This window comes from Papilio machaon, chromosome 18 (assembly GCF_912999745.1).
Source record: "Papilio machaon chromosome 18, ilPapMach1.1, whole genome shotgun sequence".
NCBI lineage: Eukaryota > Metazoa > Arthropoda > Insecta > Lepidoptera > Papilionidae > Papilio > Papilio machaon.
Genome location: NC_060003.1, coordinates 5008489 through 5028430, shown reverse-complemented (window position 1 = coordinate 5028430; position 19942 = coordinate 5008489). Strand labels below are relative to the sequence as shown.

Sequence of the window (19942 nt, the reverse complement as noted above, 5' to 3'; positions counted from 1 at the left end):
ATATTTTAGAATGAGTACATTTTTGTAGCGAGCAAGATTAAAAGTACTTACAAAACCTAATTTTGCAATTAATTAATTTTAGATTCTGGTATTAATAAAATGTTTCGCATTCATCCAATAATGGTTTTATTAAATATGCAATATGAATAAATAAAGATACATATGAGTATGTAAATAGAGATATTCTATTATCAAGAATTACTTTATTATGTATGTGTTTGGTTTCCTAGTTGTAAGGTGATCGAGGTCGCGACTGCACTCGGTTAGGTTAATTATAAACGCACTTCGTTTGCGTCACTTCATTTCTAAGGACATTTGTGGTTTTTCTTGAGGTATATAATTAAAATTACACCTTGTCTACAAATTTCGCAAATAAAGTACATTTTAAAAAATCATCAAAATGTTTGTGTGTGATAAATTGGAATTATATTTTATTTGCATGTTTAAGTGCATTTAAACCAATTCGTAAAGACTAGATATGGAACTTAAAATGTTCGTTGACTTTGAAAATAATATGCGAAAGGATTTCACCAAGTTTTTTTTGGTGTATTTCTGTAGATTTCGAGTAGACATCCTAATATTTTTAGGTGTAACGGTACTTTTTTGTAAATATTAAATTTGTTATAGTAACCAAATAATATTAATAAAGAATTAGATACAATCATTGTTTTTTATTGTCCTACTTATAGATTATTTATTATTTTTACGAGCGAATAAAGAACTATGAAAATGGTAATAAAAACACGAAAATCTACTTTAAGTTAGCATTGAGGAGCTCTCTGTCGTTTTATAATTTGGTCCATTATCCCTATTTTTAAATAGGTACTGCGGCAATAAATAAACTGTTCTGTAAAAACTACGCTACGCTACTAGAAGAATGTTATTTTTATTTCAAAATCATCTCTTGTATAGGAAACAGTGTCAGTGTCCACATCATACTACCGCCACTACTAACCACTTTCTATGATTTTTCCCAAAATGAATTGTTGAGTAAAAAATGCTCCATACGAAATATAAATCAAATAAAGATTTTGGAATTAAAAAAAAGACAAAAAATCACTATAAAACCTCAAATACCTAATGGCCGTTGAATCTATGCCTGTTAAGGCTTAATTCAGTTATTCTCAACCACTGTGCCGCGGCACTTTTGTGTGCCGCCAAATTTTGCAAATATATAATAATGTCAATATTATTAAATTATATCATTTAAAAAGAAAAACATTTTTAACATGAATATATATTTAAATCCACAAAAAAATAAATTATTTTATTATTTGCTTTGCAACGCCGCGGTTTTTCTTAGTGCCAAATTATGATGAAGCGGCGCGGCATACAGTTGATAAACTATTTATGCAGTGTGTTGTAGTAAGTAAATAATTTTTATCTTTTTCTTTGTGTGCCGCCAAATTTTGAAATCGTTAAATATGTGCCGCAACAAAAAAAAGGTTGAGAATCACTGGCTTAATTAAACATCACACTTGTGAAATAACAAGTTTTTAATTTGCATTGATCAATTTCGACTTATTCCTTAATATTTTATATTCGTTAAAATGAGGTTATTATATTGTATCCAAGCTTTTAAGGGACAGTCAGGTTAAATTTATACGGGTAAAAATAAAATATTCTTGTTAATCTTTTGTAAACAATTGTTTATTAACATTTTATCTCTGTGCGTCGTTCGCACACAATAATACACATTCGTCGCAAACACTCGCTGCCGCGGCAGCATCACACAGTTTGACTTTTTATTCGATAGGATCTATTCATGGAATTATTTGTTACATCATCTATACAAGGCCGCTTTCATTTTTCTTTTGAAATTCAAAAAACAATGTGAATATACTAAAAGGTATAAAAATAGAAAGGAAAGAACAATAACGATTGTACTTTTTCTAACTTAGACGAAATTATAGTACATTAAGACAATCAATTGGTCACATGCAAAATAAACATAGAAAAATAGCGAAATAAAAAAATAAAATTTATAAAAAGAAGATAAGATACCTATGAAAAATGGAATGATTTAAAATTTTTATCTTTCAGTATACTCACACGTCACTCTAAATGCAACGCAAATAAACAAAGCGATCGAGTACAGAATAAAAATCAAGAAGTCGCTTCCGCTTCAGTCAATTGTAATCAAAATTTAAAAAATAATTTAACATTGATTTCTTCATTAATTTACATTAATTCAAAGATCATAATCTTTCAATAAATAAATTAGAATACTGTCATATTATTGGTGCCTAACGAAATATGGTGTATAAATTTTATTTAAAATATCGAAAAGAAAAATGAAAGTATTTTGCTGTGATCAAATTTAAGTACAATATTTTAATTACGTCCGGCAAATGTTTATTTATCATAATTTTCACATAATTTAAAACTTACATTTTGTCATCTTAAAAAATTAAATACAAGAACATTATTATTGATCATCAGTCTATTCATAGTTTGATATAAATTTTACAATTTCTCAAAATCGTCGATTTAACCTTCTTTAATCTATGTATGAGTACAGTAGGCAACGCGGGAGGTGATGCCACTACTTCAATATATCTACAACACATATAAAACGGCAAATTTAACATAATTTATCTGCAACGACCCGACGACGACGCGGCTTCGGCCCGGCGTGGGGCCGGAGCTGCGCCGTGGTAGTCGACAAAATCCACTTCGTACTGCACGTATTAAAATAAATAAGTTAAAACAAAACATACCAGGAGTCCCGCGTTGCCTAACATTATTATCCGTACTCTTACAGAAGTAATGGAGAATATACTTACAACGCTACAACTTAATAGTTTTTTATACACAATGACTTAGGTTTCGACATTTTGTTTCTTATAAGTACACGAAAATATTTTAACCTATGAGCTAACTACAATAGGTGCGCGGTGGTGCCGCGAGCGAGACGTGCGCTCCCTCCAAGTGCTACAACGAAATAGAGAGAGCGCGCGTGCGCTCGCGCACCCGACACAGTGCATCGTCCATCCGGCGAGTTCGGGAAGCGAAGTGAGACTGGAAAAAATCTATGTCGATTTTCAGAAAAACCTGAACATGATTTTCGATTTCGATCACTATTATTTATAATCATAGGAACAAATGACAATAATTAGTCAATCACAAAAATATATATAAAATATAATCAATGTAAAACCGATGAACGCAACATTCGCGTTTTATTTCTTTATAAATTAGTCTAAAAATCTTATTTTACGCACTGTTTGGCTCGTTTACTGGTGCGAGTCTAGGAGAGGGGTGAGGAGGGGAGGGGGGGCACCGTTACCTACAGAGATCGCAGACGTGGACGCGGGTCCACTGCGCCAGCCGCGCGGGTAAGGCGCGGGTCAGACGCGAGTCAGGCGCGGGTCGCGATCCGTGCCGCCGATACTATTTACAGGGCGCACGAATCGCACTCACAAATAAATACATCGGAACGCTTACAACTAGCCGTCTATACAGGGGGTCACTTTACAATTAACGCTATATATACACGCGGCGCACAGCCTTGATCGCACTAGCGTCCGTTATCAATAAATAAGTTATCATGTCCATTGACGCTTCTGTATGCACTACACTTGTGTGGCGAAGGTCGGCGGCAGGCAGTGGTCGTCTAACACGTACACCCCTCCGCCTTCTAGCGCCCGTTTCACTAGCGACGTATCACTGTAACAATAGAAAAATAGGTTACGTTAGTTATAATGTGGCACCTTAATATGTAATTCAAGTTATCGAAATAGATTGGTGATTACAAATTTTAATAGACAGCATGTCGCTGTTTATTCTATTACTCTCATTTTAACATTAAGCTTTATTAATTCTGTGCTGGCAGTGGCAGATATTTCTTAAGAAACTAGTATTTAGAAGTAGGGCATGAATACTGACCTGTTCGCGCAGTAGGCGGAGTCTGCGGAGAGCCGCGAGAGGCGCGGGTCGAGCGCGGCCAGCAGACGCGCCGCACTCTCCGTGTTGAGCGTCTTGCGCTTGCATTCCTCCGCGGCCGCGTTGTGCGCGTTCTGGCACTCGGCGGGCGCGTCGCACTTGCCCCACGTGTTGCGGATGACGCGCCCGCCCGCGTTCGCCGCGTTCTGCGCGCGCGCCTCCGCGTCCGCCGCCCGCGCCGCCCGCCGCCGCCGCACGCACAGCGCCGCGCCCGCCGCCAGCGCCACCAGCGGCACGAGCGCGCTCGCCGCCGCGATCAGCGCCACGTGCCCGCGCTCCAGCGGCGCCGCCTCGCCCGCCGCGCCCGTCTCCTCCGCGCCCTCCGCCTCGTCCCCCACGCGCCGCAAGTGTCCGCCCGCCGGCTTCGCGGCCGCCAGCTCTGCCAGCGACACCGTGCACAGCTTGCCGCTCCAGCCGCGCGGGCACAGGCACGTGTAGCCGTCCACTCGATCCTTGCACGTGCCTCCGTTCCTGCACGGCGAGGAGGCGCACTCGTCCACGTCGATGCTACAGTCCTTGCCGGCGAAGCCCGGCCGGCACCGACACTCGTAGTCGTTGTCGAGAACCAGACATTCTCCTCCGTTCGCGCAGGGCTTCGCGAGGCACAGGTCCACTCGGGTCTCGCAGCGGGGGCCGAGGAAGCCCGGCGCGCACTGGCAGCGCTGGCCGTTCACCAGGTCGACACAGGTGCCGCCGTGCTCGCACGTGATGCCGGCGCAGTCGTCGATGTCGATCTCGCAGCGGTTGCCGCGGAAGCCGGACTTGCAGTTGCAGCGAAAGCCGTCGCCGGCGCGGGAGCAGGTCGCGCCGTTGCGACAGGGGTTGGCGGCGCAGGGGTCGGCCTCGACGCCGCAGTCGACTCCGGCGTACCCGGCGGGACACACGCACACGTAGCCGGAGGTGCGGGGCTCGCAGGTTCCGCCGTTCCGGCAAGGTCTATCCGCGCAGGTCAATCTCCTGGTTTCACAGCGCGCCCCCTCGTACCCCGACGGGCAGGCGCAGGACAGTTCTCCCCCCTCGTCGGGTACGCAGGCCCCCCCGTTGCGACACGGCCGGACTGCACAGGAGTGCAGCGACTTCTCGCAATCGGGGCCAGTGTACTCTGCGGGGCAGACGCAGGTGTAGCTGCCCTGGCCCGTGTTGTGGCAGGTGCCCCCGTTTCTGCACGGGCGGTGGTTCGTGCAGTAGTTGAGATCCTGATTGCAGAACAGGCCCCCCCAGCCTTCCTCGCAGATGCAGTCCCACGGCTTAGAACAGGTGCCGTGCATGCAACCCGGATGCCGTTCGCACTGGTCGCACAGCTCGCCCACCCAGCCCGAGTGACAGCTGAAAACAAAGGGAAACATCAGTCAATAAAGAATACGACGTGATAACGAGCGTCTAAAAAGGGTGTCTTTTACCGCTTAGAAAATGATGAGGCACATGCACGATTAAGGCGAGGAGGGAGGCAGGTAGGTAGCTGGAACGTTTAGCACGGGGGTGCGAAGTGGATACTCACATGCATTCGTCGGGCTTGAGACAGTGGCCGTGCTCCGCGTCGCAGCCGGGCAGGCAGCGCGCTGGAACAAAAGAAACCTTTGTTAGTTACAGTCGGACACACAATACGTAAGGCGCTCGTGCTAACTGCGACCCACCGCGGTCACGACATATCCTGCGAGCGCTCGTCGCAACTCGACTTGACTTCGGCATCTCGGTTTGCAAAGGACACGAATGACAAAGAGAGAGGTTCGTTAGCGCTCCCGCCGGAGCCGGGGGCGAGGTCGCGCGCACGGCGTTTTATCTCTCAACCAGTATAACATCCTCAACAAAGTTTATGACCCGCATTAAATACATTTTTATTTCGAAGGTGTAACAGGTGTGCGCTTCCTTGTTTTAGATTGACTTCGTCTCTATGGCAACAGTCATTATTAACAGTATTAATCATAAAAAACGAGTATTTACTACAAACAGATTATCAGAAATGTAAAAAGCGCGTTGTTAACCGTGTGATTTACGGTCCGTACGCCGCGCCGGTGCCGCGAACCTTACCCCGATGTAGATGTATTGGTGGTACCAAGCGAGCGTGCGCCGAGGAGCCGCGCGAGTGCGCCGAGTGCATTGCGGTTTGTGAACCCGAGAAGACGCAATACAAAGGTAATAGTGGTAATGTAAGCCACCAGAAAAAAATAGTGTTTAGAAATAAGAAGTGTGGCGCGCACTCGTATCGGTCGGGTGCGCACGGGCAACTTATCGGAGCGAATACAAAGGGGGCAGATAGCGCGGGGAGCCTAACCGACGCTCGACCGTTACTAGTCCCCTAACTAGAAAAATACTAAGGCGCCATTTTACTCTCGACTCGTGTTTCCATCGCATATAATCCGACTTTATACTGGTTTAAATTAAACGAGGAAGCGCTCTGTGTATTTTGCTGAAACGATGAATCTCGGCCGGCGCGCCGGGATATAGGAGATTAGCCTCCCCCGGCGCCCCTACACCATTACGCAGGTTTAAACTTCGCCATCGTTGCATAAAGCCCCTGAAAGTGCACCGAGCTAATCGGCTTACGGCTCACTCTAACAAATTGGAAAGGCTAGTGTTCAGATAGAATGGCGTTGAGCTATATTTACGCTATGAAATTTTAAATGTTATTTAACCGTAGATAGTAAAAGAAAGTTTTTTGGATGCAAAGGCGCCTGGTTTCGGTTCATCAAAGCGTCGATCAAAGAGTCTGAAGTAGTCGGGTTTTAATGCTCATTGCACTATCCACTCTAGAGCGACGCCACTCGACTCCGATCTTATCTTGATCCTTGAGCGATCGGTAAAACGGGAGTCGTAAAAGTTATATGAAAGTGTCAGTGTTGGCGGCCAGCGTGCCCTGCCGCGTTATTAATTATTATCAATGAAAACGAAGAGCTGGTTGGTCGATACCAGCTCGAATCGATATTCAGTCGGTACGCCGAAACTTTCCGGAGGCCAGGTAAGTCGATGAAAAAAGCTACCTTAGACATGTCACACATGTTCCGGTCCTGCGCAAATATTGAGTGATCGCATCTGTTTGTAGACGGGAAACGCGGGCCGCGTGGGATTCGCGATTCGGGATGCGCGTGAGAACCGAGGCCGGCTCGACAATTAGGCAAAATTGCGTTGTTTACCCCGTCATTAGCGGGCGAGAGTTGAGGATAATGCTCGGGGGCCATGCGAGCCATGCAAACGATTCCGTTTTCGGGATCGTTAAGCTTTCCCAGAAGGCGGGATACCGTTCGGCAGATGCGATGTATCGTGACACGGTCAAGTGTATAGTTTATTTCGATTGGCGTTTCGTTTCTCGTCTAAAGGTGTTTGTGACCCGGTTCACGGCGAGGCGCTCGGCTCTCGGCGGGCGCTCACGCTATCGGTGGTGTGCGTCGCCGCTGCGTGCGTGTGCGCCGGCGCGGAGCGTTGTTTTCATTTCATTATGGCCGCTTCTCTCGCTTTTACATTTTCGTAATCGACGATACAAACTCCATGGTAGGGTTGTCATGTGTTTATAACATTATTAAAGTATTATTGAGTGCAAATTCCTAAGTCCAAACGTAGATAAAAGTTTATTTTTAGAATAATGATTTTCTACTTATTTTAAAATAACTTTACCGTTACAAAGAGTCCATATCAACTCAATTATGCATTAAAATTACATTTCAGCGTATATGTTAGCAACTACAATATGATTGACAACGTTCGATCTTAAAATCAATAAATCTCAGTGCATACAGTTTATAATGTTGTCAGCCCTGTTGTGGAAGCGGGACGGCGGGAGAGAGACGGCGCTGCTGTCTCACCGCGGGGTTTTTTGCGGCGGCGAGTGTGGGAACCCCGCGGCAGGTGGGGCTGAGATTGCGATGACATCCGCCCCGCCACAATGCATCTTAGCGCGGACTTGTTTTACGATGCCTTGTTCAACACGCCGCGCCGTTTGAAAGGTTTAGACGGGCCCTTTTTGTGCGCGTCCGTCCGTCCCCGCGCGGTGGAATTGCAAATTGTACACCCATCTATTGTTTTAATCGCACGCATGAATGGAAACGTAATATTATGTTATACATTCACAATAATATTAAATAAAATATTAATTTAACTTATTAAAGCAAGTTTTTTCAACCATATTCGTATTAAATCGTACTAGAAGTTGTTTTTTTTTATCCATCCTAAATTGCTTTACATTGTGTTTTATTAGGTAAACGGCATACACAGTATACAAGCCGTAGACATTGATTGATGTAACGCAACAAGCCTATCTCGGCAGGCTTTGTTTGTTGGCGGCGACAAACAGACAGACCCCACGCAGTAGACAATATAGGTACTGAATAGCTGTAATCTGTCGTAATATAAAATAATTGTCTGAAAGATACAAAGTCAACAATAAAATTAAATTTAAACATTAAATTAATATTAATTCTAGAATGTTGCGAGTGCCGTTACGGCATTAAATAGATTAGTTTTTATTAAGATACGGAAACTAACATTACAAAATAACTAACAAGGAACAATTAGTAATAAAAAAAATTATAATTCATCTTAGTACGCTTTGGTTGAACAATAATAAAGTAATTTGAGGTTATTAACTCTGTTATAATTAGAAATTATACATTAAGTAATAATTCGAGCATTGTATATTTTTTCTTCAAATTGTTGACTTTTTCTAGTTTTAAATGGAGAATATTTTAAAATATTTTTTTGTAAAGTTGCCATCATGACTGACTAATAAAGAAAGAATCGTAAAAAGAATTTAACGACGGTCGTAACATAAAATGTATCTGATCGGAGTATTACGCGGCATTACAACTATCGAGCCTGAAAATTGTTTATTGAATGTTTTATAATACTTACGTAATGTACTGTTATTTATAAATTAATTAATCATTTCTATTCTTACGGGAACTTTCAATCAAATTAAATTAATAAACAATAATAAATGTAGGAAGAAAAATCAATGGTCAATGCCTTTACGTGTATTAATATAAATAAAATACTGCGACCCTGTGACCTCTGATGAGTCAGCTAGGTGTGGCGTTAGTACGCGCAAAAACCGGGACAGTCGAGTGAAAACGCTCCACTAGTTGCCAGTGAAAAGGTCGCAAGTATCAATTATACACATTTAGTAGAGGATGTGCGGAACTGAAATTTTTGTCGTAACCCGTTTTAATGAGGAAGAGAGAATTGGGTGGACGTACTATATTTAAATGGCGTCGGTATTTATGTCGTGTAATAGTTTTCGCCTCGAAATTTCAATAGTTGGATGTAATTAGAAACGGCCGCTGTAGTGTAATGCGAGCTTCGTGAGACTCGGGTATCGCCGATTTATCATACGAACGGTACAAACATTAAATTTACGACACGAAAGATTCTGATGTTTTAATGATGACTTAATATTCAACTAGCTTTAGCCTCAAATTATCTGATATTCTGTGGTAAAAACTTACGTTTGGAGCAATAGTCGCCCGTCCAGCCGGGTCTGCAGACGATCTCCCCCGCGGGCGAGCAGGTGTAATGTCCGAAGGAGTCGTTCCTTGGCCTGCACAGGACCTCACAGCCAGAACCGTAGTAATGCGCAGCGCAAGTCACTCGGTACGACAGCCTTAGATGAGCACCCCCAGGGCCGCCCCACCGCTGTTCCTCTTCGACCCACGGCCCTCCAACGTCGGCTATACTCTGCTTCGTCATACGGGCTATAAGGGAATCTGCAAAACAATAAAAACATGTTAAATAATCTGTAACTATGTAAAAACAAAAACTTTATATTTGGAAAGCATAAGTTATGTATGTTCATAGAAAAGGCATTGTTATAACAAAGCAATGTTTATAGAGACTATGTTCGTGCGCTCGACAGATCAGAATCTCGCTTTAGGATAACGACACGCTTAATTTGATTAAGTCGAAAAAAGTATTATCTGCGTTTGTTTATCGGCGTGGGAAAGGGTTATACGAGTAAATTGACCTGTTAGTGTCTATTTGACGCCCGCATTCGAACGCGGGAATTCATTGTTCCCAGCGTGATTCACTCCTTTGCCTCGTTGGCGCCCGTTTTGATTGATAAAGATTTACTTAATACACTCTCATGTAACAGCAATCGAGGATTATATAAAAAGTTCTAAAACATGATAACATAAACGTCATTGGTAAAACTTTAGAAAATCTGTGGAACCATATCACAGATTAAAAAAGACAGCGAGATCCATTCATCAAAAGTGCGGCGTCTTGACGGAGGATCGCTGAGAAACCTCAGTATCTCCGAGTTCCTACATTTATTTATTTCCACTCACGGTCGCGTCGGTCTTTTTGCCCATCCCGGCGCTACATTCCTAAGCCGGTAATCCCGACAGCAGATAAAATTAAACCAGACGCGAAACAAAATTAAAAGGTACATAAAAACGATCGTAGCCGACTAATTTCGTGGCGCACGGGGCCCGATACGTTACCGATGGGCGCTTTGTGTTGCGTGGGGCTGGTGTCCGCGGTACGGGGATATCGAGTAATGAGACGGACCTTATCTCACATCTCGCATTCCTCACGACCTCTTGTTTCATATCAAACAGCCGGGTTAATGCGTTTGACCACAATACCTTAAACATTCGATATTCAAATCGATCGCTTCTGATTTCTAAACGGTAAGTAATTTATGAACGATTTTGGCGCGAGTTCTGCGTTCGTAATCTGTGTAACTGACAGATGATTCGGGTTAAAACAGAGTCGAGATTCAACTGTTTAAGCCTACGTCGATACAATCGCGGCAATAAATCTGGTAGATAAAACGCATAGATACACTCACTGCTTACCGAACGAAAACATAATAAATATAGATTTATTCCGATTAGGAATCTAGAGAATAAATCAATCGTATAGGAACTGTGGACATGTGATATATCATTACGTAAAAAGTTTAGTATGCGGTCTAGAATACGACGAGAACGTTTCATAATGTTCCAGTTGAAATTCTAGATTCAACTTTATGATGAAGGTTATATTATAATACATAAGGTTATATTTCATGTTATTACATATAAATATTAGAGTAGTATATAAATATGTATATTCAATCGAAGATTATTACAGCGAAGCTGCAGAGTTGGGGGAATTAGAAAAATGATGTGTGGGAACGCGGAGCTCGGCCGCGCACAATTTAGCTCGAATGTGTGCAGGGGAATTATGGCAACCGTGAGTGAGCCCAATGCTCAGGTGCTTTAGGGTTGCCGCATTTAATTTAATGTTTTTCTTATAATTTATTTTTAAATAATTAATCTTTAAAGAATAATAAAACCTATGTCCGTCATTTATTATTTCACAATACCGTACGGCGGATGATTTACAAGAAAATTACAGCATCTTATTTTAAATAATGTTTAAGACCTTGAGCATCACAAATTACAGCTATCAACGTAAATCACGACGATAGAAAATGAAGGCTCCTTCTTTTTAATATATAAATAAATAAGGCATTTAATTGAGGACGTTGTACGTGTTTAGGCAACGTGTTATTACGGCCAGAGGTCAAAGCAAACGTGAAGGTAGCGTTATACAAAATAAAAGAAAGCGATCGAACCGATAATTTAGATTGGACGAAACATCGGATGCGGACGATTTGGGATACATTAAATGCGATTTTGAAGAAAACGCCGGGATGCGATCACGCGATGCAGCTTCCGATGGACGTATTATCGCTGTAGCCGGATGCACGCCGATATTATATACTGGCGATTGACAACCTCCAACAGATCCGGATTGCATCTAGATTATAGTCCAATTAGTGACTATATGATCGGTAAACTTAGATACAATTCTTAAGTAGATAAATAAATAATCGGCGTGCGTGAGTTGTGTTAAGTACAATCGCGCGTCTCTGTTCTGGCAGTGGTCCGACCGGCCGGCCGCGCTGTGGGAAACGGAATTTCATCAATGGCCTGTGCACACAGACGACTCACTCCTTTTGTTTATAAAACTGTCCACTTCTAATGCTCGACGAGTTTTCAATTTGAGCGGCGCTTCACGACGCGGCGGGTAAACAATCTTGCGGCCCCGGCCCCGCTCGCCTTTTCAAACGTGACTTACAATTTAGGAGGGATTGACGAAAAAGAGTCATTATACGAAAAAAATTCGCACGTCATTCTACGCGTTAATTGTCCATTGTTTTTGTGGAAACGGTAATCGTGTTCCGTTGCGGTGCCACAAATTGCGGATTGCGCAACTCTAAGGCTGGCGAGAGGCAATTAAAGCGGCACTATCATGACGAGAAAGCTCTGGGAACTAAGAGCTGAGCATGTGTAATGAATTGACTAATAATGCACGGACAGATAAGCGGACGTCAACACATAGCTGCCTCAATAACTCCATTTTAGTCTTAATACGTCGACAGGCCCGCGGCGACACGCTATCGACCGACAAACTTTTTCCAGATACATTTCTTAAATAAAAATGATGACATAAATTATAATTATTTATAATTGTAAACATAAAATTGAATTACAATCAGATAAGTTAATACCGGAAATATATACATTTAAAACTGGTGTAGAAAAGCTGGGTAGAGTCCGGTTGAATACCGGATATCTGGCAAGAGCACGAATCACTTGACGCTTCATTTCACACGCTCTCGGTGCGCCTATATGGAGGTGTAAATCGAGACAGTGCGATATCGTGAGCGGGGACGCGGTAAACAAAGAGAGTCATACGCGAGGGCATGTGCGCGCCGTCCCTCCGCACCTCCTGCTCACATCATAAATTGAATCTTCCGGAGCCCACAATTTTTTACCAGCAAGCCCTACGACGAAAGATTAAGTAAACTTGAAATTTTCACTTCCTCGGGTGGTATATTTTTTTAATAGGTAGGGGCCCGTTAGCATGCCAGGTGTGCCGAGCCTCGGGGTATAAAAGATTTCGTTGAAGCAGCGCGGCGGGATCGCTTGCCATTGTCGCCCTAAGATTTGTTAAGTCGCAGAATCCCTTTATGCTCTTAACAATACTGCTGAATCTATCATGCATTTGATTCTTTGCTGGGTTCTGTTTCGGTAAATCAGTAAATACAGTATCTTTGCGTAATGTTCCAAGAATACAAAAATGTGTCTAAAATTTACATTGTTGGGACTGAATATCTTTTAAAGTCGAACAAAGATAGAATTAAGGGTAGGTTTGCCTATCAGTTTTTGATAGCAGTCGCGACCGGTTACTATTGGAAATAGTAAAAAAACTAAGATGTGATTTAATTAAGCATCGCGCTGCGAGATAGTGAGTGCATACAAACTGCTGCGTCTCTAACCTGTTATTATGCTTGATTAGATTTCTGTTGGTTACGTTTCTCGGTAGTGATGCGGCGCCGCCCATCGCTCCCGCGCCGTATTAAAAATACACCCGTCCTCTTGTTAGTGTTGCCATAAAAAGGGTTTTTACCGGAAAAATACCATTGTTTAATAACACTAAAACTTTCATATGAGAATTTACATACAAATCATACTATATGCAGTGCCTTTTAGGTAACATCAGATAGGTGTTATTAAGGACAGTCCTAATATTTTAATATTAAAAATGGCTACCCTATTCCTAAGCTATCCACTCGGGACGCTAATGATTTTCGGTAACCGGGTCCGTAGCGCACCATATCTCTGAATCTGTTTTTAAGTAAATCACGCCTGGTTTTTTTTTATTATTATTTAAGAGCGGACTTGTAATTATGACGGTCGGAGTGCATTGGGTTCGGAATCTAATTATGAAATGGGCGTTGTTATAGTCTACGGTATACAAGTTCGCGAATATTATAAAAAATTGGGTGTGTCACAACGCTATTCGAAGGATTATATGTTTTTTAAATGATCTTATTCGAATTTTATATGTATCATGCCAGCGTTTGAAGATTTATTTGTATCGATAAGCTTCGAGTATTGATGCACGCGCCAATCTCCATGATGATGTATTTACGTTCCGTTTGGTTACATTTCATTTGGTATCGTTTTTCGGTCACGCCATGTCGCATGTGATGTTAAAATTGTCGATAGTTTATCAAGGGGCTTTTTAGAGCGTAGGATATCGATTGCCAAATTTATACATACTATCAAAATATATTTGCTAAATATTTTACAGTGTAGCTGACGCAACGCTCGTACGAATTACTTTTTTTTTCTATTTTATCTGACGTCCAGGCGTCGGTCAACGGCCATCGGAATACATTAGAACATTTCTACTAAATTTTCGTCCTACAGAAGGCTGACTTTATTAGAATACGGTGCGCATTGGCACGCGAATCACGCGCCGCGGGGCGTGCTCTGAACGTCAAGCGTCCACACCATGGGAACATTTTTGTCTTCCACGATGTGATAATATAAGCATTCAAATATACATACTGTCCGTTAAATGCACGATAAACACCCAGAATTACAGTGAAACCTGAATATGAGCGAGTCGAGGCATACGTGCTTAGAATTTTACACAAATGCACGAAATAAAGTTGTTTTATTACGACATTATAAATTAAAAAAGTAATAACTCACCATCAGATCTTGAAGTTTCATTCGTGTCATGCCACGCTTCGACAATCAGCGAGAAAGTGCCCTGAAAACAAGAAGAGAACATTACTACACCTGACGCAAATTACACATTAAAAAACAATCTCGAATAACCGTACAGTTAAGTTCTGTAACAAGCATTAACCATGTTTTTCTCGTTCTTCTAGTGAGATAAACTAAGATATAACATCTCTTGGGCCGGAGACCTTTTAAATGGGCGCGGCGGTCGAGCATTTCAAATATTTCCTTTAGTTTAAGACCCGTTTCGGTATGGCGGATGAGTGTAAATTAAAAGCACGATAGACAGGTGAAGTCGGAGGCAGATGCGCGCCGAGAGAATTGTATTAATACGGGCTAAAAATACTCGCGTCGTCCATTCGTACATAACTCGGCCAAATATGGAACCATCGTTTCCGTGGGCGAGCGTTGAAAAAAAAATGTACTGTAATGGGCTGCTATCAGATAGCGCCTTGTTGACATTTGTGAATGTTTGCTTAAGGAGGCAAAACGGTTGTCGAAAATACGATTAAATACGATAAGAAGTCGACAGCTTGCCGGCGCCTGTTCACACACTTACCAATGGTCTCCCGAGTCTCCACCACTCCCGGTTATGCGAAAATGTTCATAAAATGGCGCGTTCGCCTCTCACTAGTTCATTAACCTCCAATTAGCGAAGACAATAGATTCATAAGTGCAGCGTGTTCTCGCAAATGAACTAAAGGATTAAATGCTTATTCGTGTGTAAAGGAACGCGCATATATTGTTTTCTACATGGAGATCGTAAAAAAGCAGCAGTCGGTGCATTCTATCGGCGCTACTTTTTATATGCATAATTATACTGAACATTTATTGATAAATCTGATAAATGACGATAAAAGTTGTAATATTGTGAAACTAACCAGTAGTGTGGCTCATTTGGATATCCATATTATTTTACAAAAGTGTAAAAAAAAAATTAAGAATTCTTGATCACACATTTGATTTGAAAACTAACTGGATAGGAAAGTTGTCATCGAAAAGTCAATCGAATAGTAATTTTGTTTAGAATTAACGGCATATAAAATGTAAGGAGACGTAGCGACGTAACGTTGTAAAGGCAATCAAGGGGCCGGCAGCTGCGCCCGGCGGATATGAAAGGTCAACTTAATTCCTTCATATGACACGCTCGCCTTACCGCATCATTCAATTTTTCACCGCCAGATGTCCCCTTTCGTCAATTAGAGACGAATGAAAACATTATTTGCATCACGATACGTAACAATGAACTATTTAGCATAGGAACTTGCTAACAATCATCATTGTGGATGGAAATCGATACTAGAAATCACATTTTCTAAGATTCTCACGAGTCTATTCTATAGGAAAGATTTCTTTTCGGTTCGACTAGTCGGGGTTTTGACGAATTTTTAATAAAGTATAGAGTCGTGAGCGAGCGGACGTGTTATCGTCCGACTGTGAATAACAAGCAGGCTACCGATCTGAATAAACAAATTTCAGCTTTATCCTTTCTTGTATCGTTTTATAGAACGTGGACTTTATTGTTGGAGGGTTAGGGAGGAGAATCGCGGGTGGGGTGCGGGCGATTCGCTCGCGATCAAACATGTTGAGCCGTAGTACACAATGTATTGATTTGTTAATCGGGTATGGAGAGCGCATTTCGGTCAGCTGTAGCCGACTGTAAGTGTATGCCGGTTCCCACGACAGTGACTCTCGGAGCCGGGCCATAAAAAGCGGCCGACGACGTAAGCGTACGTGTGCAGGTAGCTTTATATATATACGTGCCCGGTGCGGCGATACACTCACAATGCGCGCACACCAGCCACCACTCACCAGTCACCAGCTAGTCGGCAATTAAGGAAACATACTTGTCGGTGTAGAACTCGCTTTATTTATTAAATGGTGTACGACATGTCGATAAGCATTTCGGTGTGTTCCATTTTTACAATTTCAATGTTAAGTTATCTAAAACGATGCCTCTATACTTTTTTGTTGTAGATTATTAACAACAAAGTACTTAAGTTGGATTCAAAATAAAAGTTTTCTTTTTATATGGTGAAAAAAAAATATTTTTAAAATTAAATATTAAGATAAGGCAACCAACCAAGAGACGTCGTTACTTCTATCCCTTGAATGCGAAGCGTTAAATTGAGTTTATTAGAGAGATGCGATAGACTGAGCCATATCCGTGTTCTATAACTGAGGAATTATTTGATAATCGTTTTATGAGGATGCCTTGTATGCTACTTCGATATCGTTATCTGGTATATTTCTTTATTAATTAAAGGAACAGGGATACGTGGGAACTGGGTAGTTAAAGTTATTGTAAAACACAGTTTGAAATATTTTAGGGAACAAAAGAAATTATCCTGCGACTTAACTTTCCCACAACTTTTGGCCACGTGTTTGTAAATACTGTATTGTCAATTGTCTGTTTATTGTTTCATTGCTTGTTTGTTTTGTTAAATAGAAGGCAACAGATGTTCTGTTATTATATACTTTTATGGCTGCTAATTTGAACGTCCATAGATTAGGAGATTTAAAAATGACAAAGTCCTTTGTATTGCCATTGGTAATATCTGTGTGTATTTATAAACATCAAAGCTGGCTTGACCGATCCTCTGTCGACACAAGAAAATACCTAGTTATTCGGAATACAAACAGGCAGCGAACAAATGGAGAAGATCGTGATTTCATATTTCACACTTGGCTAGTGTGGTAACATCGTTTGAACAGGTTTTTTTTTTCATTTAACTATATCCCAATGTGACCGTGAAAAAGCTATTCAGTGTCTTATCGGATAATGATAAGGTACAAAATCCATTGGCATAATGTCAAGTTCACGGGACCGGTTCAAGTAGACGGGCCAAGGGAGCATCGTGTACCGTCCATCAAATTAAAAGATATGCGAAATGCACGTTAATGAAGGACCAGTAACGTGTCCGAAGTTAAAGTGTTTCAGACACGTTTAATCCGAATTATTAATGGTTTTAATTAACTTTTATCTCATTCTATTCCTGAACCGAATCCGACGAACGATGAACCTGTGATTCATCCTGACCTTAATTAGAATTTCTGTAAGACTTCTGTCAGTTAAAAAAAAAGATGACCGGGTTCAATTATGCTAAGCTCGATGTGGTTAAAAAGTCCCAAAACAGTTCGGAAACATTAACGCGTTTATTGAATAAATTACGCACAATGTTGCTCGTACCGTGTGAATGTAAGATTTTTATGTACGAATATTCTATAAAAAAATATCCAGGTCGACGCTTTATTGGCGACAGTACACGGGTACGGTTAGAATGCTAAACAGTTTCGTGGTAAACACGAGTAAGTATGGCGAGTTCAAACCTATAGCGCGGTAAAATTTAGGATGACGTTAGAGGTACCAGGCGACTTTCTAAAGAAGGTACAGTGTAAATAAGTCGGATTATAGTTGTTGGTATAGTGGCACTTCGGCGTGCAGAGACAAAAGTCGGTTCTCAAAACTATTCAACCTATGACGTTCTAAATCATTACGACTGACGACTATTTGTTTTTTTTTTTTTGTAACGTTGTCTCGCTCTATTTTAATATCAAATTTCAATGACAATGAATTTACTAGTTGAGTAAATAGGCAGGTACTATTAATAGAAATTAATTAAGTTACATAAATCACAAGGCATCAGAAAGGTGAGTAACAATTGTAAAAAAAGAAGTAAAATAAAAATATTTCCGGAGATATATAGTTTTATCTGCAAACGTAGCAATTAATATCCTCCAATTAAATTAAACTGTTGAAAATTTCTCACGGCAATCATAAAATTTAACCGCTAGCCAGTGTTGCCATAGTCGAAAGTCTGAATAAACAGAGATATTAGAGAAACTCTGTCTCATTATAAAAGGATTAATTACTCCAGTCGGGAATACCGCGAAGCATTAAAAATGTTAAAGAGTCGGTCGTAACTCACGACGAAATGTTACACTCTGTGTGTGATCATTTTACTTCAGTTCACAAAAGCACTGTCATTAACGGAACGATTTAGGAAAAAAAATATATACTGGCCAGTTACATTGACTGAATAGCAAAAGGAGAATTTTGAATTCAATTTGGATTTAAAAAAGGAACACAGGAATAAGCTTAATTTCTCATGGCATAGGTGGGATTCGCAGCGTCTGGTCGCACCCGGTCTCACCAGATGGAAAGAATTCGAAAAATGAAAATGTCGGCAATAAACAACGGAATGATTTGAATGAGGCATAAGAATTAAAAAATAAAAGCGGAGCTAACAAATTTCTCGAGTCGGCCGACCTCGCTACGGTAGATCGGGTGATAACGCTCTGAGAAGGGTTAACGACAGGGTTGCCGAGCTGTAATCAAATTTCCCTAGATTATAGGAAAGAAATGTCACATACATATTAAAGTTTAACTAGTACGATTGAATATCTCCTATACAATAAGAACTTTAACAACAAAAAAAGTATATGAAGATTGATTGTGTTTTTATCTTTGACATTTTTATTGATATTGACAACCCTGTTAAACCTCTGCTTTGAAGACCTTGTGATCTGTTCATACGGAATTAAGAATCCTTATTCGAGTTGAGACATGATTTGTTTGAGATTTTAATCTAATGCGGTTTTTATACTAATCTACTTTGCATGCTCGCCGAAAACGATGATATGAATATAAGACCATTTGCTAATGTGTTTCTAAGGCTCTTTTTATGCGATTACATAATCATGTTTTTGAAGATAAATTATTCAATATTAATTTAATCCACATTCATTTGAAATACTTAAAAAATGTTATTTCTTACAAAGATTATTCGTATATGCGCTTTCGGAAGTTCCCAGGCTATTTGTCCTTTGACACATTGATAAATTCAAAGCATTAAGTCCAGCATACGTAAGTACACTACCTAACATATTAAACACTGATTAGGAAACATTTGCACATTGCGGATATGGTACGCTATGGGCGTTGTTGTGTGATGAATAAAGACGGGAACGCAAGGAATTTCATCACAAAAGATTTGAGAGTACCGAGTTCCTTCGACGTGAGAACGCTTTGGAATGAATCGAACTAATAGAATTATAACAGGGTTACCATAATATTAAAATTTCGTCATCAAAAGTGTAATAATTTTTTTTCTTCTTATAAGATTTTTACGCTATTAAAAATAATATAAATTAAAATTCAGATATGAAGGATATTAAACAAAATGCTAGATTTTGTACGCACTCTCATATTGTAACATACATAACTATTCGACGTAGTGATAAAATAAAACATTTAACGTACCTACATAAATATGTTGGCTTTATTATTATATAAAATTTATTGAATCCGATAAAGAATGGTAACCCTAATATTAAATGATTTAAGCGGTTACCTAAAATGGAGACCGATTTAATTTTGGAACGCTACGATGTCGCCCGCTTAAATACGTTCCTAATTTGAATTGTGATTGACATCGAATAATTATTTATGTTTAATCTGTGCTTTTTATAATTCA

General features: G+C 40.7%; 1 protein-coding gene across 1 annotated transcript in view; it reads right to left on the bottom strand.

The window, feature by feature from the left end:
• Positions 1–2381: 2381 nt before the first annotated feature.
• Positions 2382–19942, bottom strand: part of LOC106707723 (neurogenic locus protein delta) — a 32101-nt gene continuing 14540 nt past the window's right edge. Inside the window, exons 3-7 of the mRNA XM_014499134.2 lie at positions 14433–14493; positions 9381–9638; positions 5444–5504; positions 3889–5271; positions 2382–3669 (exon numbers count right to left, since the gene is read on the bottom strand). Of these exons, the coding sequence (XP_014354620.1) occupies positions 3576–3669; positions 3889–5271; positions 5444–5504; positions 9381–9638; positions 14433–14493 (1857 nt within the window). The 3' untranslated portion in view covers positions 2382–3575. The remainder of the gene's footprint in view (positions 3670–3888; positions 5272–5443; positions 5505–9380; positions 9639–14432; positions 14494–19942) is intronic.